The 21,690-nt window shown below is 49.1% G+C and overlaps 2 protein-coding genes across 7 annotated transcripts in view; one reads left to right on the top strand and one right to left on the bottom strand.

Moving 5' to 3' along the window:
* KLC4 (kinesin light chain 4) overlaps positions 1–2,174 on the bottom strand; it is a 411,746-nt gene extending 409,572 nt beyond the window's left edge. For 3 of the 5 annotated variants that reach the window (XM_078647261.1, XM_078647263.1, XM_078647262.1), the window contains exon 1: positions 1,921–2,174. The gene's annotated coding sequence lies outside the window, so the exon portion shown is untranslated. The remainder of the gene's footprint in view (positions 1–1,920) is intronic. The other 2 variants (XM_078647265.1, XM_078647264.1) reach the window with 1 other exon arrangement.
* The window catches only part of MRPL2 (mitochondrial ribosomal protein L2), a 58,937-nt gene continuing 39,308 nt past the window's right edge, over positions 2,062–21,690 (top strand). Inside the window, exon 1 of one of the 2 annotated variants that reach the window (XM_078647266.1) lies at positions 2,062–2,266. In XM_078647266.1, the coding sequence (XP_078503392.1) occupies positions 2,078–2,266 (189 nt within the window). In that variant the 5' untranslated portion in view covers positions 2,062–2,077. Of the gene's footprint in view, positions 2,267–2,650; positions 2,852–21,690 lie in introns of those variants that run through there. The other variant, XM_078647267.1, reaches the window with a different exon arrangement.

Genomic DNA, 21,690 nt, shown 5'->3' with positions numbered 1-21,690 from the left:
GTAAATCAATGTATAGGAAATGTTACTTAGTACAATGAGGTCTAGGAGTCGCACTTCATCCATACCGACAGGCATTATATTTTAATAGTGCTTGGTCTGGAGAAATGAAGGGGCAGAATAACAATGTTTTTATGAAGCGCAGTAACCAAAGCTGCGATGCTTGAAAAGCAGAGAGCACACAGCACCATATCTACTTAGATGGTGCTGCTGCTCTCCCTTCTAGTGGTGGTATATATGTGGCTGCCTTGTGTTAATGCACACACCCTTGCACCACCCTTGCACTATAGTGCAAGGGCGTTTGTGTGAGGCCCAACAGAGGTTTTATATTGGAAGGGTACCATTCTAGCAGAAAATTCCATTATTTGACAACGTTTACCACTTTGTATGAGTGCTGTAAGGTGAGCACAGATGCAAAGTTTAACCCCTTCCATGCTGGCCCGTTTCCGCCGCTGTGCGGTAAACAAACGAACAGGGCGGGGCCGTGACGAACCCCAGCCGTCATCAGCACATGAGCGCCGCGGAGCGTGACGGCTGGGGTTCGTCACCAGCATGGAAGGGGTTAAGAAAATACATATTTTCTCCAACTTTCCCCCTTTGCCTCAAGGAGGCCATTTTATTTTACGTCTATCCCTTTCTACCAAAGTTAGACGGGAATAGCATCAAAATCCATGGGTGAGTGCCAACCATGTAAAGTAGTGCATAGGAATACTTTAGGTCTACTGTCCTGTGCAATTCAGGATTTGTTCTGAAAGGTATGCCCCAAAACAACACTTTGCACCAGGCTTGTGTCACTTTGGTGATGCACACCACGCGCAAAATGTTCGTAAACCAGCTCCGTAAACATCCCACGATGATTGGAGTTTCATACTAATAAAACTGTATTGCTTCCCAAAGGAACCCTTTTTAGCAACATTGGAGCAATGAAAGGTTGGGGAACAAACAATAAGGCTCTAAAGCGGTCCCTTAATTTGCATGCAGCTCTTTGATTCCAGTTCACAGCTCAATGTGCTGCATTAGAAGGATTCTAATAATAAACTCTTTGTAACAAAAGAAGCTGCGACAAAAGTTGAGCTATCTACACAAAATGCTCATCTGCATGCACACGGTGTCCTTTGCAGCAGGAACATGAACCCTCTCTGTCAGACCTGCTAACTCACACGGCTCCCATCACACTGTGGCGGGGAAAACGAGCTGGAAACCTCTGTAAATACTGGATTTCCAGCTGGTTTTCCGAGTCTTTGGACTGGCAGCGTCCATTAAGGGGCGTCAAAACCCCGCTCGCTCGTTTACACAGCTTTCCTTTGTGAACTACGAGTCCCAGAATGCACAGCGGACGCCCTGCTCGCCCGTTCACACAGCTTTCCTTTGTAAACTACAAGTCCCAGAATGCACAGCGGACGCCCTGCTCGTCCCTTCACACAGCTTTCCTTTGTGAACTACAAGTCCCAGAATGCACAGCGGACGCCCTGCTCGTCCCTTCACACAGCTTTCCTTTGTGAACTACAAGTCCCAGAATGCACAGCGGACGCCCTGCTCGCCCCTTCACACAGCTTTCCTTTGTGAACTACAAGTCCCAGAATGCACAGCGGACGCCCTGCTCGTCCCTTCACACAGCTTTCCTTTGTGAACTACAAGTCCCAGAGTGCACAGCGGACGCCCTGCTCGCCCGTTCACACAGCTTTCCTTTGTAAACTACAAGTCCCAGAATGCAAAGCACTGTTGATAAAACGTCCAGAGCTCGACAGCTGCCCCCTGTCAGGCAGCGGTGGGGATGTGGGGGGCGCCTCTGACCAGTGTTGCGCCCCCTTGTGCCCGCCCCCGAGGGCCCCTGAGGACCGTCAGGCTCCCGGGCGGCAGGGGCGGGCCCCGGGGCAGGAGTGGCCCGCACACGCCCCGCTCCCCTCCCCCCAGGCCTCTCACCTGCTGTGACGGGTCCCAGGCTCTCGTCCCCCAGCACCGGCCCCGCTGCACCCGCTCACTGCCCCGGGCAACTCCCACTGACGGCGGCAGGGAAGGGCCTGGTGCCACCGAGGGCTCGCGGCCAATCAGGGGCGCCGACACATGCCCTATCCGAGGCATGGAAAGAGCGCTGCAACACGATTGGACGGGCAGAATGTTGTCATGTCGTCCACGATGGCAGGCTCCGTTGACTCACTTGTTGTTTCAGATTGGCTGCAGGGATCGGCTTGATGTTCATTGGCTGTTCAGTGAGGAAGCTTGGATCAAGCACTCTGATTGGTCGAGACCATTTTATTATGCCTTCAAGGTATATTTGTATTATAATGCCTCTAAGCTTTACAGTGAACAGTCACGTGATTGGCTGGCCAGGGATGACCTCATCTGCATACATGTCAACAGACCACATTCAGGAAGGCTCCAGATTTTTAAAGAGAAAGTGCTTGATTTATTTATATTTCAAATGTTCGCTACCCTCCCACCCGAAATTGCTTCAGTATTATTGTTGTTAATTGGGAAAATACAATATTGTAGTATCCTCATCTCGGCTACGCCTACTTTGTCACTTGAACACGTGAGGCCAGCCACTACAAATATCTCGCTTTGTTTTTCTCAATCTTCCTGTTTTGAAATGTTGGCATGTGCGCATGCGCGCTGTCATCTTGGAAGAAAAAAAATCTGCTTTGATCCACCTATGATTGGCCAATGAAACTGTCCTCACAGGACTGACTGGCGCTGATTGGCTGCGAGGCTCCAGTTAACCGCACCGCTGCATCGTCACTTCCTGCAGCAAGGGCACGCTGGCTTCACGGCGTGTCACTTCCTGGTGCACAGCAGACGCCGGTTAGAAGTGACCCCCTCCACTCCTGGGACCGGACTCGCGCCCCCTCCTCAGGTACGGGAGTTGTAGGGGCGTGCAGAGGTCAGGGCGGGGTCATTTGCGGCGCTAGGGCGCGTGCTGCAGCAGCGTGTCCCTTCTCGGCCACCGTAGAGAAGGTGCTAGGGTCAGGCTTGACTTTGAGACATGGAGACGCTCGAGCCCGCCCATTGTCGCCATTGGTTGGCTGTATTGTCTCTCTCCTTCGCTTGTTTCCTATTGGATGCCTTTCCCTGTCCCATCTTGTCTGTCTTCTGTGTGTCCCGCCTTTGAAGCAGAGCCTCTGCACCACCTCTTTCATAGGCTGTTGTTATCCTTTTAGGGAACTTCTGTTTTCTATTATGTTAAGAACTCTATGAAAGTGCATGTGTTTTCCAGTTCGTTCCCTCCTTTGCTGTGTCCCCATTGAAATCCCCTCCTTCCCACCGCCACTATCGCCAAGGCCACATAAAGCTCCTTGAGAATGGCATAACGGTCACCAAACCGCTCATCCACATTTATCTAAGTTCATCTAACCAAACTCAAGTAAAACGCATTTGTCTTCCTTGGTCTGAGTTTTACGGTTAAAACAAAAATAGCAAACTGTTTGTGAGACAAAAGGGTATGACATTGAACTAACATCCATTCAAAACAGAGAAACTAATACTTTCTTCCTTTTTAGGTCTCGGGACCTATAAGCTGTGCAAAGCACAGCTTCCGGTCCGGAGAAATTATGTTTTGGAGTAGTAAAGTAAAGTCCACATTTGTAAAGCGCACAATCACCCGTAAGGGTCTCTAGGCGCTGGGGGGCCGTCGGGAAGATTAAGCGAGCTATTGCCCAGAGTCACATGGTGCTGGGCTGACCTGCCGCCGGAGCCGGGGATCGAACCGTGGTCCCCAGATTCCAGCGTCAGTCGCCCTGGCCGCGGCGCCACACCTCTTCCACTGTAGGCACTTTAAACCGGCCTCTCAGCTCCGTTCGCTTCCATTGGTTGGCTTCCTAAAAAGAAGCCAGACATTGGAAGAGAAGGGAGTCACTCCAAACAAGCCCCGTCTTTTTCGGATTTGGGGGCGTCATTTTTGCTGTTCTTTAGCTTGTGACGTCGTCCGTCACTCAGGACAGCAAAACACGCCCCCAAATTCGAAAAATTTCAGAAGCTTTGAGGCAGCCATTGTTGCCCAGCCAGCGCCGAGTAAGGTGATGCTGCCGCTTTCCACCCACACTAGAGCCGCTTCCTCTGCTCTGACGCGGACACGGGCAGTCAGGTAAGTTTTCTTTTTTTTTTTAAATGTATTTTTTACCCCCCGCGCCAGTCCTGTCGTCCCTCCCCCCCCCCGCGAGATTTCCCTTATCGCCGCCGGCCCGCGACCAGGAAGTCAGGCAGGCCGGGGCAGGACAACCGGAAGTAGGAGGGCGGGAGCCTACCCCGCCTCCCACCGAAGACTCGCGGCCGGTTTAAGCACCGGAGCAAGCAGGAGCCTACCCTGCGCCCGGTGCCCTCGCCTGGAGAGGGAAAGGGAGCGTGTTGGTTCCCCCGCGGGGCTCCCCCGAGGAAGAGAGCCCCGCCCGCCGCCATTGCCAGCACCCGGTCCCAGGAGGAGGACGCCGCCTGCACCGAGGAGCCTCCGCCTGAGAGTCCGGTGAGTGTTCACGGGCAGGGGGAGGCTCAGGCTGCATTCTGTTCGAGCCCAGAGGCTCTTGGGGGCCATAGCTGCTTCGAGTCCCCAGGAGGGGGCTCCATCGAAGAGGCAGCACTTGGTTGTTGCGACCATGCAGCTGTCTCGGCTCTCTGCCCTTAAGTGTAAGTAAGAGATAACCTACATACGGCTCACCAGGTCGTGGGTTCAATCCCCGTATGGGCTACTCGCTGCTTTAATGGTTATTAGTATTACATGTATATTCGAACTACCTAGAATGCGTGAATGACCATGAGTATATATTCAAGATATCGGAAAGTATGCAGGAGATCGTTGTGCAGATTGCACCATACAGGCGAACTGCCTTCTCAGGGGGAGCAAATGTAAATTGTATGGATGCCTCTTCGCTCTTCGCCGGCGAGGCTCACAAAGGGAGGGGGGTGGGGGGGAGGCATGGGGACTTAGGCGGGAACAGGCTTGGTGGCTATGGACTGTTGCCAGAAAATTGAAGTCCATCGTAGGCAGACACAGCTTCAATACTGTTTTTATAATTGTCATTCAGTGGTGTCAATGCCTTCCGTTGTCAGTGTCTTATTTCAAAGCGGGGGCTTCTTGGTAAACTTACCGACCACAGCGGGAATGCATGGTAGGGGACCTGGAAGTCGTAACACGGGGAAGCCCTATTTAATGTTTAGAGTCAATTTCAATTTTACTTCTTTACTGTCTGTTTGTACTTATAACGCATTTAAGCGGGTAAATCTCCTCACGTTGCGTACGGGATCCTATGGTAAGCGCTCTCACAACTTGGGGTAATGTCCGCGCTGCAAGAAATTGCATAAACAAAGCCTCGCTAGGAGCATTTCCTATGTACCGATGGAGACAGACATCATCACACTGAATGCTGCGCTGCAAGTTCAGGGGAAGAAAGGCGAGTGGTTCTGTGCCCTTCCGTAGTGGACCAGCAGTAACATTGTTCGCCATTTCTGTCCTGGATGGAGGGAAGGGGGGCTTCAAATAACTCGAAAATACCCTCCCATTTCAGATTCAGGATGGCTTTGTGACATCAGTAGAGCGCTGCCACTGTCACGTTTGGACCTCTATATTTGATTGCACATTTAAAGGAATAACCGAACATCACTGCAATTCGGAAATTACTTGTATATGCAGTGATACATGACACACTCCTTCCATTTCCAAACATGTAAATATCACGTTGCTACCGATCAGTCCAATCCACTCAGTTGACCACGAATATGTCTGTTACATCATGGTCACAGACGTGTAGGTTGTTCAATGAGTACCACTGAGCTGGGTAACGAATAGCCTCGATTTAGCAGCGCCAATACGCCCTAGAGGTGCAGTGCACGTGGCGTGGGTGACGAGTAGTGTGAATGCCTGTGCAGGATGCCTGACTGCTTGCTGGGGTGTGCGGTGACGAGTCTGCATCAGGTGGTGAAGCACACCAGCCGGGGAGGAATCCCTTCAAAAAGGCTCCTATTTGCCAGTTAGTCGTAAAGCAGCTGGGGTCCATGTAAAGTGCTCTGATAAAACAGCAACAATCAATCAAGGATCTGCAGCCCCAAGAATTCTGTTTTGTGAATAGTGAGGGGACGAACCAATGAAGCATTTTCAGAACAGAGTCAGTTGTTCTTCTGATGTTTCGCACCACTAATAGGACAGGTTCTGCAGGGAGTTACAGGAAGGAAAGCAATATCAAAGGTACACTTCAAGGTTTAGGTCACTACAGAGTAGGTGATTCCATCTAGGTAGCATGGCTCTGGACTTCACTCTCTCTCTAACTCACTACCTCACTCACTCTCTATCTCACTACCTCACTTGCTCTCTTTCTATCTCATTACCTCACTTTCACTCTCTTTCACTACCTCACTCTCTCTCTATCTCACTACCTCACAACATCACTCTCCCTCACTACCTCACTCTTTCACTACCTCACTCTCTATCTACCTCTCTCTGTCTCTCACTACCTCACTCTCTCTCAATACCTCACTCTCTCTCTCTGCTAATGCAATAGGTCTCACATATGCAAACAATTCAGCTATTGCCAATAGAAATGACAATGCCATTTATTTAGGGATAAAAAAAATTATGAGCAATGTAATAGCTCTACCTATAATATTGCCGAGACCATTGCATTGTAAATGCTTGTTTCTCCTGATTTACTGTTTGTTGGAGTTCTTTGTTTACAGTATGGGGTTTCAGGGTTTCTTGAAGGAGTTTGGAGTTTCCTCCCCCACCTTGCAGGCCTCCGAGGTGCTGATAAGTGAACAGTAAAACAACTGTGAGCAAGCTCCCCAAGCCAGATAAATGGCCACCGTGGTTTTACTGTCTTCAACAAGGGATTACCAAAATCAGCATTGTGTTGAACATGTTTCCAATGCACACTCAATGCAGTGTAGTTTTATACTGTGCCTTTCATTCAAATGTTTCTCAAGTACCCAGCATACACAAATTAACCATGTTCTGGCACATCGTGTACCAGTTCACCTGTGAAAAAATTCTGTCCAGCAATTCATGATTCTATAAGAGGAGCGTGCTTTCAAGTAGAAAGAGAACCACTGGTTTACACTCACATCCAGTTTAACAGCTACTCTCCCATAATGTACACATTTATTTATTTATTTATTTATTTATTTATTTATTTGAAGAGTTTTATATAGTGCTGGCTAGACCCGGAGGTATCGGAGCACTTTACATGAGGAACATTGAGTTACAAGATACAAATTACATCTGTTACAAGAGCATAGTAAAAACACAGGCAAAAAACTATTTTAAAGTAGTTTGTCGGAGGGAGGGGGAGGAAGGACACACAGTGGGGAGACAAGGAGAACTGTGCCCAATGTTTGGCTGGATAGGTGACGGCCGAGGGGGAAAACCAGGACCAATCTCCTCTATAGCTGTCTAGCAGCTCCACCGGACATCAGCTATGTTGCTCAGGTCTCCGAGGTCAGGGATAACAAGAATAACAATTTTGCAGTTACATTTAGTTAAAGTTGCATAGACAAACATATAAGGACAAGTCCCCAATGGAGGATGGATGAAAATGGGGAGGGGAGTAAAAACAGGGGGAAGGGAAGCAGATCAGTTCTGGCAGACCGGCAGGTGTAGACCGGTAACTCATGGGAGCCCAAAAAGATTAGAGTAAGCTGACACAAACCCAGGTGGGTGTGTGTAATTTTTTGTAATACAAAGGAAGTACTTAATCCATTTAAGATATAAGCAGGTGCATTTTTCCACCCCAAAAAGTAGGATGCCCACTGGTCCTTGAACGTTAGCCTACAACACATCACACATCACTGCAGGCCCACCAGTTCATACATCTGGAAAAGTAAAACTGCAAGTACCAGAAACCAAACTGCTGTTTGTGAATGTACCTGGGGGTTGATGACTGTGAACATCATGACAGTGGGCTTCTTGACTCTCGTTATGATATTCTGTTTGCAATTGAGAAGTTTATAACGGTATGCAGGGCCGGACTGGGAACCACAACCGGCCCTGGCAAAGTGCTCAGCCGCCCCCCTGGGGGTGCGACCGAGCTCTTTGCCGGGGCCGGTTTTCAGCCGATTTTGGTACAGGGCCGATTTTGCAGCTATGCTGCAAAAACGGCCCTGTAAAAAAAACGGCCCCCAGGGGCCCAAAACCGGCCCCCACCCGTGCGGCGCACCGGGGGATTGCCCGGTGCCCGCTATGGCCAGTCCGGCCCTGACTGTATGTGCTATCATGTCTGTGCTGCAGAAACATGTTTTTACACCCATGATCCCTCACTGCCCACCAGTGAGGCAAAGCCGGTTACAACATAACAGCCGCACTCCATTAGGGAAGATGATTCCTCTGTCAATCATGTGTTTTTAGGTCTCGCCTGTCTCTAGCAGCGCGCATGCGCTGGTCTTGCCTGGCGTTGGCAACACAAATGCGCTGCTTTTGCTATGCGAGAGCCTTTTGGAATCAATACGAATACCATGTGCACACGTACGGGTGGACAAAATGTGCATGCATATGGACAAGAGATGTGCACGCGCACATGGCGGAGTGCTTTCACTTTCCCTATGGACAAGAGAAGTGCACGAGCGTACATGGCGGTGTGCTTTTGCTTTCCCTCCCTCCCCCGTTGGGCCCCTCCTTCTTCTATTGTGTGAATGCTGAAGATTTGGCCAATCGCATTTTGGTGTCTGCGACCAGGACAGTTGAGTTTGCCTGGCGAGGGACCTTTGGTGTAGGTCTGCTATGCAGGCCAAATATTTTTTTGTGTGCTGACCGAGCAAGAGAATTGTGTTGCTTCGGAGTCTGTGTGGGACTCAAGACAGGCAGTTCTGCATTTTGTTTCGTTGCCACTTGTGTGTTGGAGCTAGGAAGCCCATATCTTGAAGGGGGAAAGGCAGGGTTGGGTGTCCACTACGGTTCACAAAGGGGGCTTGTTTGTCTCATTGCATGGACATGGCTGCTTTCGTCTGCTCGCATTGGGGTGTATCTTGCATCTGCGGGTAACTCATGCTAACGTTCAGTAGGTAGCACAGCAAATGGACGAGAACGGCAATAAAAACTACATCTGATCAATGCTATGTACGCGGTACTTTGCTGCCATCTGTGGTGTGCTTCGGAAACAAGTATTTCTATCCATTCACCAAATGCAAATGCGCACATAAATACGGACTTTACAGTGCTTAAGAGATGACTCTTCAGCAATACGTTGGATGGGAGTGCTGGTGTATGGTATTTATTTTTATTTTAAGAGTTTTATATAGCGCTGGCTAGACCCGGAGGTATCGGAGCGCTTTACATGAGGTTCCACAAAATTACAAGATTACATCAGTTCCAATTTACATCATTTGCTAGACAAACAATTACAAGAGCATAGAAGATAAGTGAAGTGTAGAGGGGAAAGGGGTATGGGTAAAGGGGTAGGAGGGAGATACGGCAGAATCACGAAGGAAAGTCTGCCCAAAGTCCGGCTGGGTAGGTGACGGTCGAGGGGGAAGTCCCAAAACCCATCTCCTCTATAGCTATCAGGTAGCTCCACCGGGCATTGGCCAAATAGCTATGTCTCAATGGGAAAACATTTAAAGAACATGGAGGGAAACCTAAATGGAGCCTAGAGGGGAGGGGGCAGGGAAGGTGAGAAAGGGAGGATAGGGGAAGAGACAACAAGGAGAGACGAAATGAAGTCTGTCTAAAGGCCGATTGGGTAGGTGACGACCAAGGAGGGAATCCACGGCCCACCTCCCCTATAGCTAAACCAGGTAGCTCCATCGGGCAACAGACAAAATAGTTCAGTTTCAATACATTGATAGAGGAGAGAAGGAGAGACATAAATAGAGGGAGGAGAAAGCACAAATAATTCAGCAGCAAATACGGTGTGTTATGAAAACGATTTATAAATGAGTTCCTCTCAAGTGTCCGCATCGGAAGATAGCCTCTGTGTAAAAATACTCATTTGTCTGTGTTCGGGGTTTGCTTCAAGGGTGGCGTGATTACACCAAGAAGATTACAGTGACTTTTACCATTCAGCCAGTGAAGCGATTTCATCGGTCCATTGACCTGGGACCTACTGCAGGGTTATTCAGAGGGTAGGGAGCAGCAGGCTGGTTTCGGTATTACAAAAGCAGTGTGAGTGACTTCTCTCAGCAACAACAGTGCGCCTGCTCTCCCTCGGTGGGTGCCTGGTGTGAATGCCCCTGTGCTAGCTGTGCTACAAGTGACTGTCGCCAAGACCCAGGTTCCCTTCGGTTGCCAGACACCGAAGTGGAAGGCAGTACGTTGTGGTGTTAATGGCTGAAAATGCTGTTTAACAAGTCCCTTGTTATTTAAAATCAATTTCACGTCCCGTGTTCTTCCTGTTAACGTATAGTAATTCGCGTTAACATAGATGGATGATTTTGTTTTATAACAATATGCATATGCAAGGTTAGGAAGGTAATAACTTTGGCAGTACGGTGTAAGCATAACTAACATGACTTTGTACTTTCAATGCTTCGCTTTGCTCCGATGAAGCACTGAGTGCAGCCAAAAGATTTTGGCATTTAATTAAATATTTCATTTAGCTTGTCAGAACATTTCTATGTAGTTCAACATCCTCGTGTGTTAACTGCACTACCCAGGGAAATATCTGACGATGTGTTTTCTTATTGTATCCTAACCACTTTTCGGTCACTGTTCAAATTTGTTTGGAAACATTAATTCTCCTTTACTATTATAGTGTTCCTTGTACTACTGTAGTCTCTCTCAGTGGGGTTGTTCAGACGGTAGGGAGCAGCAGGCTGGTTCCGAGATTACAAAAGCAGTGTGAGTGACCTCTCAGCAACAACGGTGCGCCTGCTCTCCCGCCGTGAGTGCCTGGTGTGAATGCCCCTGTGCTACAAGGGATTGTTGCCAAGGCCCAGGTTCCCTTCCGTTGCCAGACACCGAAGTGGAAGGCAGCACGTTGTGTTAATGGCTGAAAATGTTGTTTAATGAGCCCCTTGTCCTTTAAAATTAATTTCACGTCTTTTGTTCTTCCTGTTAACGCATAGTAATTTGTGTTAACATAGATGGATGATTTTGTTTTATAACAATATGCATATGCAAGGTTAGGAAGGTAATAACTGAATGTATTTAGTGTATATTTGTGATATGTGCATGTAATTTGCTCGCCCCTTTCATCTGCCTCATGCTATTATAATTCTCACTATACGAAATTAACACACATACTATTCTTCTATTCATTCACCTCGTAAATCTGAAACACTGCTCTTTTCCTACTAACGGTATGCTTTAAACTACTACACAGCTAACAAAACAATTCTAACTACATACAACTACCACACATCACAAATATACATTAAATAATGTAAAGTTAGAATACAATACCATTAGCAAAGCAAATTGCTTTAACCTAAAGGCGATACCTATTGCATTTTCAATGCTTGTTCTTTCTTCAGGTTTGCACACCCCTATTGTGCTTCTGGGGCAAGGCTGCCCTTCTGTTCTGCCCTCACTACATTGAAAAAATAGAACTAATTGTTATTTTCTGACTTTGAAATAATGAGGGTGGTGCTAAGTATACCACAGCTTTTCAGTGGCACAGTGCTACTAGGGAACACCCCTTTTTCTCTTTTGGTTAGCCCACCTCTAATGGTGGATACAGCCTAATTAGGTCTTGCCTGCAGACTGCTTTTTAACTGTCTGTTGACGAGGACCTATTATGGACATTACCAACAGTAACAGTGGACTTTGGGGCAGCAGTTTTTTGCTACCATTGGGCACCTTTCTTGTCAATTGTATTTGCTTGCTTGTTATATTATGCCATTGCTTCCTTTTCTTCCTCTTCTTGTGTTTGTCCTTCCCAGGAGAATAGCTTGTTTAACATCCTTTAGATTAGATTACCTTATCTTTCCACTGCTTATATTTGGGGAACTGTTCTGTAGGTTTTACCTGAAACAGAGCATGCGCTGTCTGTCGTTTGTGAAACATTTTGTTAGCTTACAGGGGGCTTAGAGCCTGCCCATTGCTCACCAATGGTTGGTTTCATCGTAACCCTCTTTTCCTTGGTCAGCAGATGTCGGCTTCACTTCCTCTTTGTGTGTTTGTCCCTTCCCTGCAATCTTTCCCAAATACTGCTTCCATGTTCCATGGTGTTTCCTTCTGCTGCGAGCGCTTTCAGTGGTCTTTTGTTTTTCTTTTACTTTCTTGCCCCGTCCTTGTTGCTTGCCCTCTCCTCTTTTGTTCCGCACTCACTCCCCTGCGTTGTTCCCACTCCATCCCATGCTGTTCCATCTCCTGTCCCACATCTCACACATTATGTTGCTTCTCCCATTGCTCCCACCCCCTGATGCTACTTCCACCCTTCCCTCTGTCTGTTGGGTTGCTAGCTCCCTCCTGTCCTTCTCCCACTATCCATGTTGGCCCACCCCCACCTACCATAACAAAAAAAAGACCATTGTTTTTTTTTTTTTAATTTTACTTGGGGCGCCCTGCCTTATTGTTGCTTGCTCTCCTCAACCCCCTGCCCTATTGTGCTTTCCCCTCCCGCCATAAAAACCATTGACAAAGCCAAATAGCTATTGCGTGAGCATGAGAAATTTAGCTTTAGCAATGTGTTTTGTTTTTTTTAGTTTCTTTTTTTTTAGCCTTGTTGTACAGCAACACGGCTGCTGTGCAGCGTGGTGGAAAGTGTAAAAATGAAAACTACACATACTAGGATGTGGCCACCGTTGACTGCGTCATAGCGCCTTAACCTTTCAGCCATTAGCCATGCTGCACAGGAGCAGAACTGCTATACAACATGGCTTAAAAAAAAAGCTGACCAAGCCAATAGATCTTGCATACGCGAGATCTATTGGCTTTGTCAATGCTTTTTTAAACTTAGGGGTGGTAAGCGGACAACAGTGCAGGTAGTAGAGGGCACCTCTTTGGACAAGAACAGTCAATAGGGTCTACACTGGCGAGCTACAACCAATAGGGTTTGTGCCTAATCTGCTCAAATCTTATATAAATGTGTAACAACCAGTGGGATAGCAGTATTACGAGAACTGCTTTGTGGAAAGGCACCCACACGATGAAGCTCTTTCTCATCCACTGAAATACACCTTTACCACCCACAAGACATTACTGGTCAGTGCCCAGAACCCGCTACGGGTTACGTTGCTGCACTATACAAATTCTGATTGATTGACTTCAGTTAGATTTGTTATAACTAAATGTACTTATTTTCATAAGGAGGTAACAACCAAAGTTCCAAAGACTGCTGTTTTAACCCCTTGCATGCTTGTGACGGAACTGTTCCGTCACAAGCCTCGGGTGAGCTGTGCTTGTGACGGAACGGTCACGGCCCGCTCGCCGCGCCTGCGCGGCGTGAATTCCGTGCCTGCGCTGAGCGTTCTATTGGGCGGGCGGGGCAGTGACGAAACCGTTCCGTCACAAGCACAGCTCACCCGAGGCTCGTGACGGAGCAGTTCCGTCACGAGCACGGGAGCGCCGCTCGGACTCCCCGCCCCCTTCGCACTGCTGCGGAATAGCCGCCGCAGTGAAGGGGTTAAAGCTCTGAGATGGCAGCGAAAGCAAGGGGCCCAGAGTCAATAACATTGAAGGTTATTCCTCCCCTCTCTGACTTCAGCAACTACTACATCTACACTGTTAGAAGAGGCGATCTCAGAGGGCCAGATTGTGCTCACCTGACCACCCCAGGACCCACCTCTCCCACAGATATTGCCGAGTCTTATTGTGAAGGTCCCCACTGGGGAGGACTTCGAGTCTAGGATCGTACACACTGAGCTCACACCACTCTTACGAACGGACACCACACCGTTGGATTTCAGTAATAGGTTCTTTATAAGCAGTAAAAAGAAAGTAGCACTCTTATTTACAAGCGATCGAGGGATTGTAAAGTCTTCGAGGATTCGGGAAGAGGGAAGCGGGACAGTCTTTAGCCTTTGGGCCAGTACGAGGCGTACCCTGCGCACAGCTCTCAACCCTCGAGCTAGGGGATACGGGAGATGAGGGTTGTACTGGCTGCTTCACTCACGTCGAGTCGGCTCAGGTCGTGATGGTAGCGTCGATGGTCCAGTCGGACCAGAGTACTCCTCGAGCCGCGACGAGGTAAGCAGGGCTCGATCCGGAGAAGTTCTTGAGGAGCCGCGACTGCGTCAGCAGGGCTCAGATGGAGAAGTTCTTGCGGAGCCGCGACAGCGTCCGCAGGGCTCAGATGGAGAAGTTCTTGAGGAGCCGCGACAGCGTCAGCAGGACTCAGATGGAGAAGTTCTTGAGGAGCCGCGACAGCGTCAGCAGGGCTCAGGTGGTTCAGTTCCGTGTTGCGAAGGAGCCGCGACAGCGTCAGCAGGGCTCAGCGATACAAGGGTGAGTTCTTCTTAGGATCAGCCGCGATCAGATCAGCAGGGCTTTCAGGTCCAAGATACAACTGCCCGCTAGTTGCCAGGCGGGCCCTGATATAGTCCGTTGGCCCTTTGATGTCCGGACCCTCGCAGGCGGAGGTCTCATGCCTTGGGGGCTGGTCGTTGGCGAGGGCTGGCGGTTGGCTCTTTGATCCCTTGAAGATGCGTCCGGGAATCCTCAGACGCCCAGCAGGTCTGGAGACAGCACTCGGGGAGGCCAGAGGTGCGATCGAAACTGGCCCACCGGGGAAGGCCAGAGGTGTGACAGAAACCAGTCTTCTCAGGGGAGGCCGGAGGTGCCATCGAAACTCCCTGGCTTATCTCACTCGGGGAGTCCTTTACCCCCCCAGCCGGGTCTGGCGCGCTTTGGGGGTCTGGGTTTCGCTGGGGCCGGGGTCACGCTAGGCCCAGGGAGTCAGGGATCTCGGGAAGGGAAAATGGCTGCCGGGCCTGGTGGGCATGCAAGGTTTAGGCGCTCGGAGTGGGATAGGACATGCAGGCCTGGTCGTCGGTTACAGGGTCTGGGCGTACAGGGAGCAAGACGACCAGGGAACTCGGGGTGCAAGCTACGCTAACTGGGTGCTGCGCAGGGAATTCAGGGTGCAGGGCTACGCTAACGGGGTGCTGAGAAACGGGGGGGGAGCCACGCCACGAGGCCAGGTCCAACATACACTATTTAATAAAAACAATATTCTTCCTTCTTTAGCCAATATTGTGGTATACAACAAGATGTGGCTTTACTGGTGTGTTTCGTCTTGTTACTCAGTTAATCATTATTCTATTTGATTAATTAAGATTGTGCTCCCTTCGAACAGAAACGCTATACATAAGAAATTAGTGTTTACAATCCGGTACAGAGTTTGCTATTGTCACATACAAATAACATTTCCCAGACACGTCTGTGACTAACTGCGCTTAGTGCAGTATTTCTTTGCGCTTTGGGAATTTACTTATCCCATTATGAAACTAGAACTTCAAGACCCAGAAGGCAAACTAAAAATCTGGACTAGAGTAGCCAGTTACTCGTGGACCTGGGAAACTTGGCGACTATGACAATACTGGATGATACATTGGGTTGGATAATGAAAACATGAACATTAACAAATCATGTTACAGGAACAAATTTAATTAGACTTCAAAATAGATTGACATATTGGCTTGATTACTTACTGGTCATAACATTATGAGGTGAATCCCACTTCCGAGACAGAAAACAAAAAATAGGAATCCAAACACAGTCCTCCCACCTTCAGTTGGGCACTATAAAGCACATAGGGTCAGGTCTGCGTACATTGGATTGTTTAAAAGTGGTCACAATTTGGAGGAGGAGCTTCGCGGGCATCCAAGATGGTCGCGTGAGCACAGAGCTCCCCGGACCCACGCCGCCCCTCACGATTATCCTGGCAACATCCTGATTTCGAGGACGGGCTTTTGTTCGCATATCCTCGCTGATCTTCGAACACTTTTAAAAATCGACTTTGGACACTGGGGTCCACTTTTGCATCGTCTCTACTTTTTGAGGCCCACCCCGAGGCGGACCGGGGGCTCGGTTGCTGCACAGGCCGTGGAGTAGTTAATCAACAACGGTCGCTAGGGTCCCCTTCTGGTCGACCCCTCTGACTTTCGGTTTCGATTTCTGCTCCCGGCTCTGATTGGCGGGGGTGCAGTCTCTCGCCACCTTCGGCGGGCCTGCTGTCTCCTCTTCGTCTGGTGCTGACCCGACTACTTGTCTACGACTCGGCCCTTTTGTGCCTACGACACTCGGATTTGGTCTTGTTGACTGTCTAGACACTTTGCGCCTGGCCATTTTCACCAGGTCGCGAGGGTCCCTTTTCCAAAATGGCCACCGGGCAGCCTCTTGAGAAACGCAAGACTAAGGCACCTCTCCGTGGTGGCCAAAACCAGACTAATATCATGGACCACTACTCGCAGGTCAAGGGGTCGCCCGGCGCTGCTGGCCGTGCCTCGGATACCTCGAAGACCCTCTTTCCGGCGTCCTCGGACCCGTCATTGCAGGATGTCATGGGAGCCATAGCCAACATGCAGGCCTCTATGGGACAGCAGTACGAGGCCTTGGCCTCCAAGATTGACACTGTGGCCGTCGACATCACGCTGATTAGAGCGGATCTTTCGAAGACTAATGAAAGGGTTGAGTCATTGGGCTTGAAGACTTCTAGTCTTACTGCGGATGTCACAGAGGCTCAGACTGAGATCGGCAATCTGCATTTCTCGCATGACCTACTGGCTCGTCATCTCGAGGACTACGAAAATAGGGCCCGTCGCAACAATGTGCGCCTTATTGGTGTCCCGGAGCATTCCGGGGCTATGGGGGTCGACCTCTTGGTTGAGGATTTGATTGCTAATCTGTCTCCCGCTGGACTCAGCAAGTTCTTCGCGGTTGAGCGCGCTCATCGTGTTCCCGGCGGGAAGGCTAAGCCGGGTGCCCCCCCCGAGGCCCATTATTGCCAGGTTGTTTCACTTTAGAGACCGGGACGCTGTTCTACAGGCCTCACGGGACAAGGGCCCAGTTAACTTTGAAAATGCCTCCGTTTCCTTTTATCCTGACTTTTCGCCGCTTGTCCAGAAGCAAAGACTTGGATTTCAGGGAGTTAAGAAGCGATTGCGAGACTTGGGTCTTAAGTACTCCTTGTTGTTCCCTACCAGGCTTCGGATTGAATATCGGGAACGTGTTTTCTTTTTTGATCGCCCTGAAAATGTCAGTGACTGGCTCGACTCCCTGCCTATGAGAAATGAACGTACTGGGCACCCTGGAGGAGCCGACGGAGGTGTGGCTGAATGAGGACTTCACCTGTGGATCCCGGCGTCTGCACTTTCTTGCTGTATCAGCTGAGTCTGGACTTGGGTCTTTGTTAGGCCTAGATCAGCCTGGGGGTGGCGGGGGGTGAATGGGGACTCTTCCTCCTCCTGGGTTCTTTGCGTAGCTAGTTTAGTAATGGGGCGACAGGCACACTGCAAGTTGGGGTGGCTTATTAGTCTTACGCAGGGGTGCAGGGTGGGGGGAGTAACATGGTCGAGTTGGGGGGTGGGCGGGGTGTGTGTGTGTTTTTGTTAATTCACGGGGCATCGTATTGTTTTTCTTTTTTGTACTGATCGTGGTGTTCTATGTGGGTCCTGCTCTTTCTACCTTTTCGGGGATGGGGGGCGGCGAGTTGAGACTGTTATCCTGGAATGTCAATGGATTAGGGGACAGGATTAAGCGTAGTATTGTTTTGCGGTTCCTTAGGCGTCATTCCCCCGATATTGTCCTCCTACAAGAGACGCATTTAATAGGCAACGCTTGTCAGGCGATGAATAGGCGCGGTTATCGGTTGGTGGCCCACGCGGGGTTTACTTCTGGGTCCAGGGGGGCTGGTATTCTTATTCGGTCCTCTCTCCCTTTCGCAGTTGACGAGGTGCGAATTGACGACAGGGGGCGCTATGCGGTGCTCACTGGTAGGTGGGAGGGAAGGACCGTGTCCATACTTTCAGTCTATGTCCCCCCGGGTCTGCAGACTCCAACCTATGCTGATCTGTGTAGAATCCTATTAGATCTTCCTGAGGGGCTTCTGATCTTGGGTGGAGATCTGAATTCGGTTGTCTCCGGTACCTCTGATCGTCATCCTCCCAGAGAGCTACCCCGGGCGCAAAGGTGGTTGAGCGATTTGTTAGAGACCTTCGGGCTTGTCTATGCCTGGAGGCTACTACACCCTACACAGTTGCAGTACACCTTTCACTCTGGGGCACACGGTAGTCTTTCTAGATTGGACTGTTTCTTAATGCCGGCTGTCCAGGCCTCCTCCATCAGAGAAATTCGTCAGCTCCCTAGGGGTATTTCCGACCACTCCCCCTTGTGGCTCCGATATGTGGTAGGGGCGGGCGATGAGGGTAGAGTAGCTCCTATTAACCCGTGGTACTTTCAGAACCCCAGGACCCGCTCTGACCTTGTTAAAGCCATCGAGCATTATTTTGATGACAATGTGGGGTCTGTTTCTTCTGCTGTTTTGTTGTGGGAAGCATTTAAAACTGTACGTGGTCAGTCCTTATCCCTGATTGTCGCTCCTAAAAAGGCTGCAAATGTGGAGGTTACGCGCTTGGAATCTGAGATATCCGTTCTGGAGGACGATCTCCGGCTGGGCGTATCCAGTATTAAGTTGCACTCCCTTGCTTTGAAACAAGCTGACTACAAGGCTCTTGTAACGGATGCTGCGAAAGTGATGTATAGGGAGCAGCAGGGACGACTGTATGATGTGGGTGATAAGGCGGGTAAATTGCTAGCGTGGTTGGATAAGAAGGAGAGAGTGAATCGTGTGGTCCCCGTGATTGAGAAGCTTGATGGTGAGTGTGTCACTGACCCTGTTGGGATCGTTCAGTGTTTTGCGGATCACTTCGAGACAGTGTACACCTCGGTTTGTAACAAGGATGAGGAAGACTCCCGTTTTTACTGTTGCGGGATATTGCTTTGCCTTGCCTCTCTGACTCTGACAGAGACCTCATGGATGCTCCGCTTAGTCGATGAAATCGCGGTGGCTATCCGTTCCCTCCGTTCGGGCAAGGCGCTGGGCCCCAATGGTTTGCCCATTGAATTGTACAAGCTACGACCCGACAAAATGGCGCCCTATTTACGAGACATGTTTCTCGAGGCCCTGGAATCTGGCTCCCTCCCCCTTGACCAACGACTCGCTACCATTGTTGTCATTCCTAAGGAGGGTAAGCCTCGGGATCGTTGTGCTTCGTATAGACCAATCTCTTTGCTCAACGCCGAGCCCAAAATTTTGGCTAAATTACTAGCTAATCGCTTAGTAGCTGTGATCGGGGACCTGATCCATCCAGATCAATCCAGTTTTATCCCGCACCGCAACACAGCTTTGAATCTGCGTAGACTCCACGGGGTTCTCGCGAGAGCTGAGACGCTTACTGAACCGGCCATCTTGGCTTCTCTTGACGCTACCATGGCCTTCGATACTATCGAGTGGCCCTACCTTTGGGTAGCCCTCTCGAAATTCGGGTTTGGGCCAGGCTTCATAGCCTGGGTGCAACTTCTTTATGAGAGTCCCCTGGCCCAGGTGGTTGTTAACGGACGAGTGTCTTGCGTTTTTGCGCTTGGACGGGGCACCCGACATCCGATGGTCCCTGGATTTTGAGGATCGAGTCTCACTATATGCGGACGACATCCTCCTATATCTCACCTCCCCTAAAAAGTCCCTTAATGTGCTTTTTGATGTTCTTACTTCCTTCGGTAAGAACTCCGGTCTTGTTATTAATTGGGCTAAATCCTGCGTCTACATTTTGGCTGGAGATCTCCCTCCATTGCCGCGTAGATTTCCGATTCAAGTGACGGAGACTGGTTTCAAGTACTTGGGGATTTATGTTTCCTTGGACCCCTCCAGGCGTTATGAGCTTAATTTATTGCCCCCCCTTCAGCGGCTCAAGCTTGATGTTGCTCGCTGGCGTAGGTTGCCGCTGTCGCCCCTCGGTAGAGCGGCGCTTTTCAAAATGATGTCTCTGCCCCGTTTTTTGTATGCACTTCAGAATTCTTTTGACCCGATTGCCTCTGGCTATTTTCGTGAAGTGGAGAACCTACAGAGACAACTGGTCTGCAGGGGTGTGGAAATTTCAAAATAATCTACTTGTCCAAGGGACAAAATGCCACTGAGATCTACATGTCCTGTAAAATCCACTTGTCCCACCTACTCCCATTCCTACATCAAACATAAGGGTTGGCAGAGAAATATTTAATATATTTTTGTTATATTAAAATCAGTAAACTATTAAATGCTTTGCAATAATAATGTTAACCAAAAACTTGACAAGCGAAATTATACTATTGCAACCAGTACTTAGCTGCATAAATCACCACTAATAATGAACATCTGTCGCCAACAAGCCACATCTATGATCCAGTTTAGTAGACTATCCCAGAGCATGCAGACATATCACAAGTAACGGACAGTCATCACAAACAATATCCACCTGCTGCAAACAGTAAGATCACACAATGACCAAAAGCATCCTGGACTTTGATTAAATATAACATGCATTTGCAGGGCTATTTGAGATTTCACTATTGTCATGATTACAGGGGCTTCTAATAAAGTACAGTTGTTTGGTGGAGTTACGTTGGGCCAAGTATTTAAATATCAGGTAACTTAAGCACAGTAGAGATGCATTGGTAGAGCTGGGTTTGCATTGTAACAGGGGGGCTGTGCACTGGTATGAATTACATGGAACTTCAGAAGTACTTGTGTGAGGCACCATGGTTGTTTTAGTATGAATTTGTCAGGTCTAGATTGAGGCATATTTGCAGAGTGGCATACATACCAATACTAAAGTTGCTGAGAGTATACAAATCAGCATGGCAATGACTATTGCCAAGTAAGATGGACTCTACACTGCTGTAAAAGCTTGAGTACAGGTGGAGAGACGCATGATAGAGCTGTGCTGTACCACAGAAACATCAGATTAAGCCTGGTTGGGAAGTGGGTATCTAGAAAGAGCTGTGCAAGGTCCATCATTTATCACATAAGGCAGAATTGAAGTGCACTGGCAGAGCTATTCATAGAGGCCCCCCTGTTTCACACAAACACAGTGATCTAGTTGTGTTCATTGACAGAGCTCTGCATACGTGTATAAACTAGCACATACCAACTGAACACACCACCAGATTGTTGTACTGCTGCCAAGTGAAATCAGCATTTTCTCTTCTACTTAAATGGTACCCTTCTTATCTTTCTCACCACCTCCCCATTTCACTTGTTTCTAATATCCTAGTCCGAGCTATTTCAAGACTGGACTACTGGACGGGGATACATTATTCTGATAAATAAAGCAGTTTTACTGATTATTTCTAATCAAACCCAAGTCAAAGATGTCTGAACAAACAATGAGAATGCATCGAGGCAGCAAGTCAGGTCTCGGCTTGAGTGAGAAGTTGCAAACTGGTAGCAATGAGTTCCTGCTCCACCATGTAGGTCTTTGCTCGCTGCTCTACCCTTAGAAACTAACTTGGGGTCCCCTCTAAACATGTCAGTTATTTGGGGCACACAAGCAGCACTGACACTTATTACAGTGCTACACGTTACACTTTTAATAATTGCTCTTTATTTTGAGGTTGACATGCTGAGTAGGGCCCAGTAGCAGCCCTCGCTCCCTGCTCCAGTTGACAGAGCGGGGGAGGTTCACCAAATCACTGAGATGCAGATAAGAAGGCGAGGAAAAACAGCTTACACCTTTTGAAGTGGAACAAGAGCCATTGCATTGCGCTGCCTGTTCTCGCCGGGTTAAGTTTCGCCTTTACTGCTGCTGTGTGCAGATATTGTGGAGATCCGGGGAGGGGTGTTGAGGGGGGGTGGGGGGGGGAAG

The sequence above is a fragment of the Lissotriton helveticus genome, chromosome 6 (genome assembly GCF_964261635.1).
Source record: "Lissotriton helveticus chromosome 6, aLisHel1.1, whole genome shotgun sequence".
NCBI classification, from domain to species: domain Eukaryota; kingdom Metazoa; phylum Chordata; class Amphibia; order Caudata; family Salamandridae; genus Lissotriton; species Lissotriton helveticus.
This window is presented reverse-complemented; position numbering and strand designations above follow the sequence as displayed.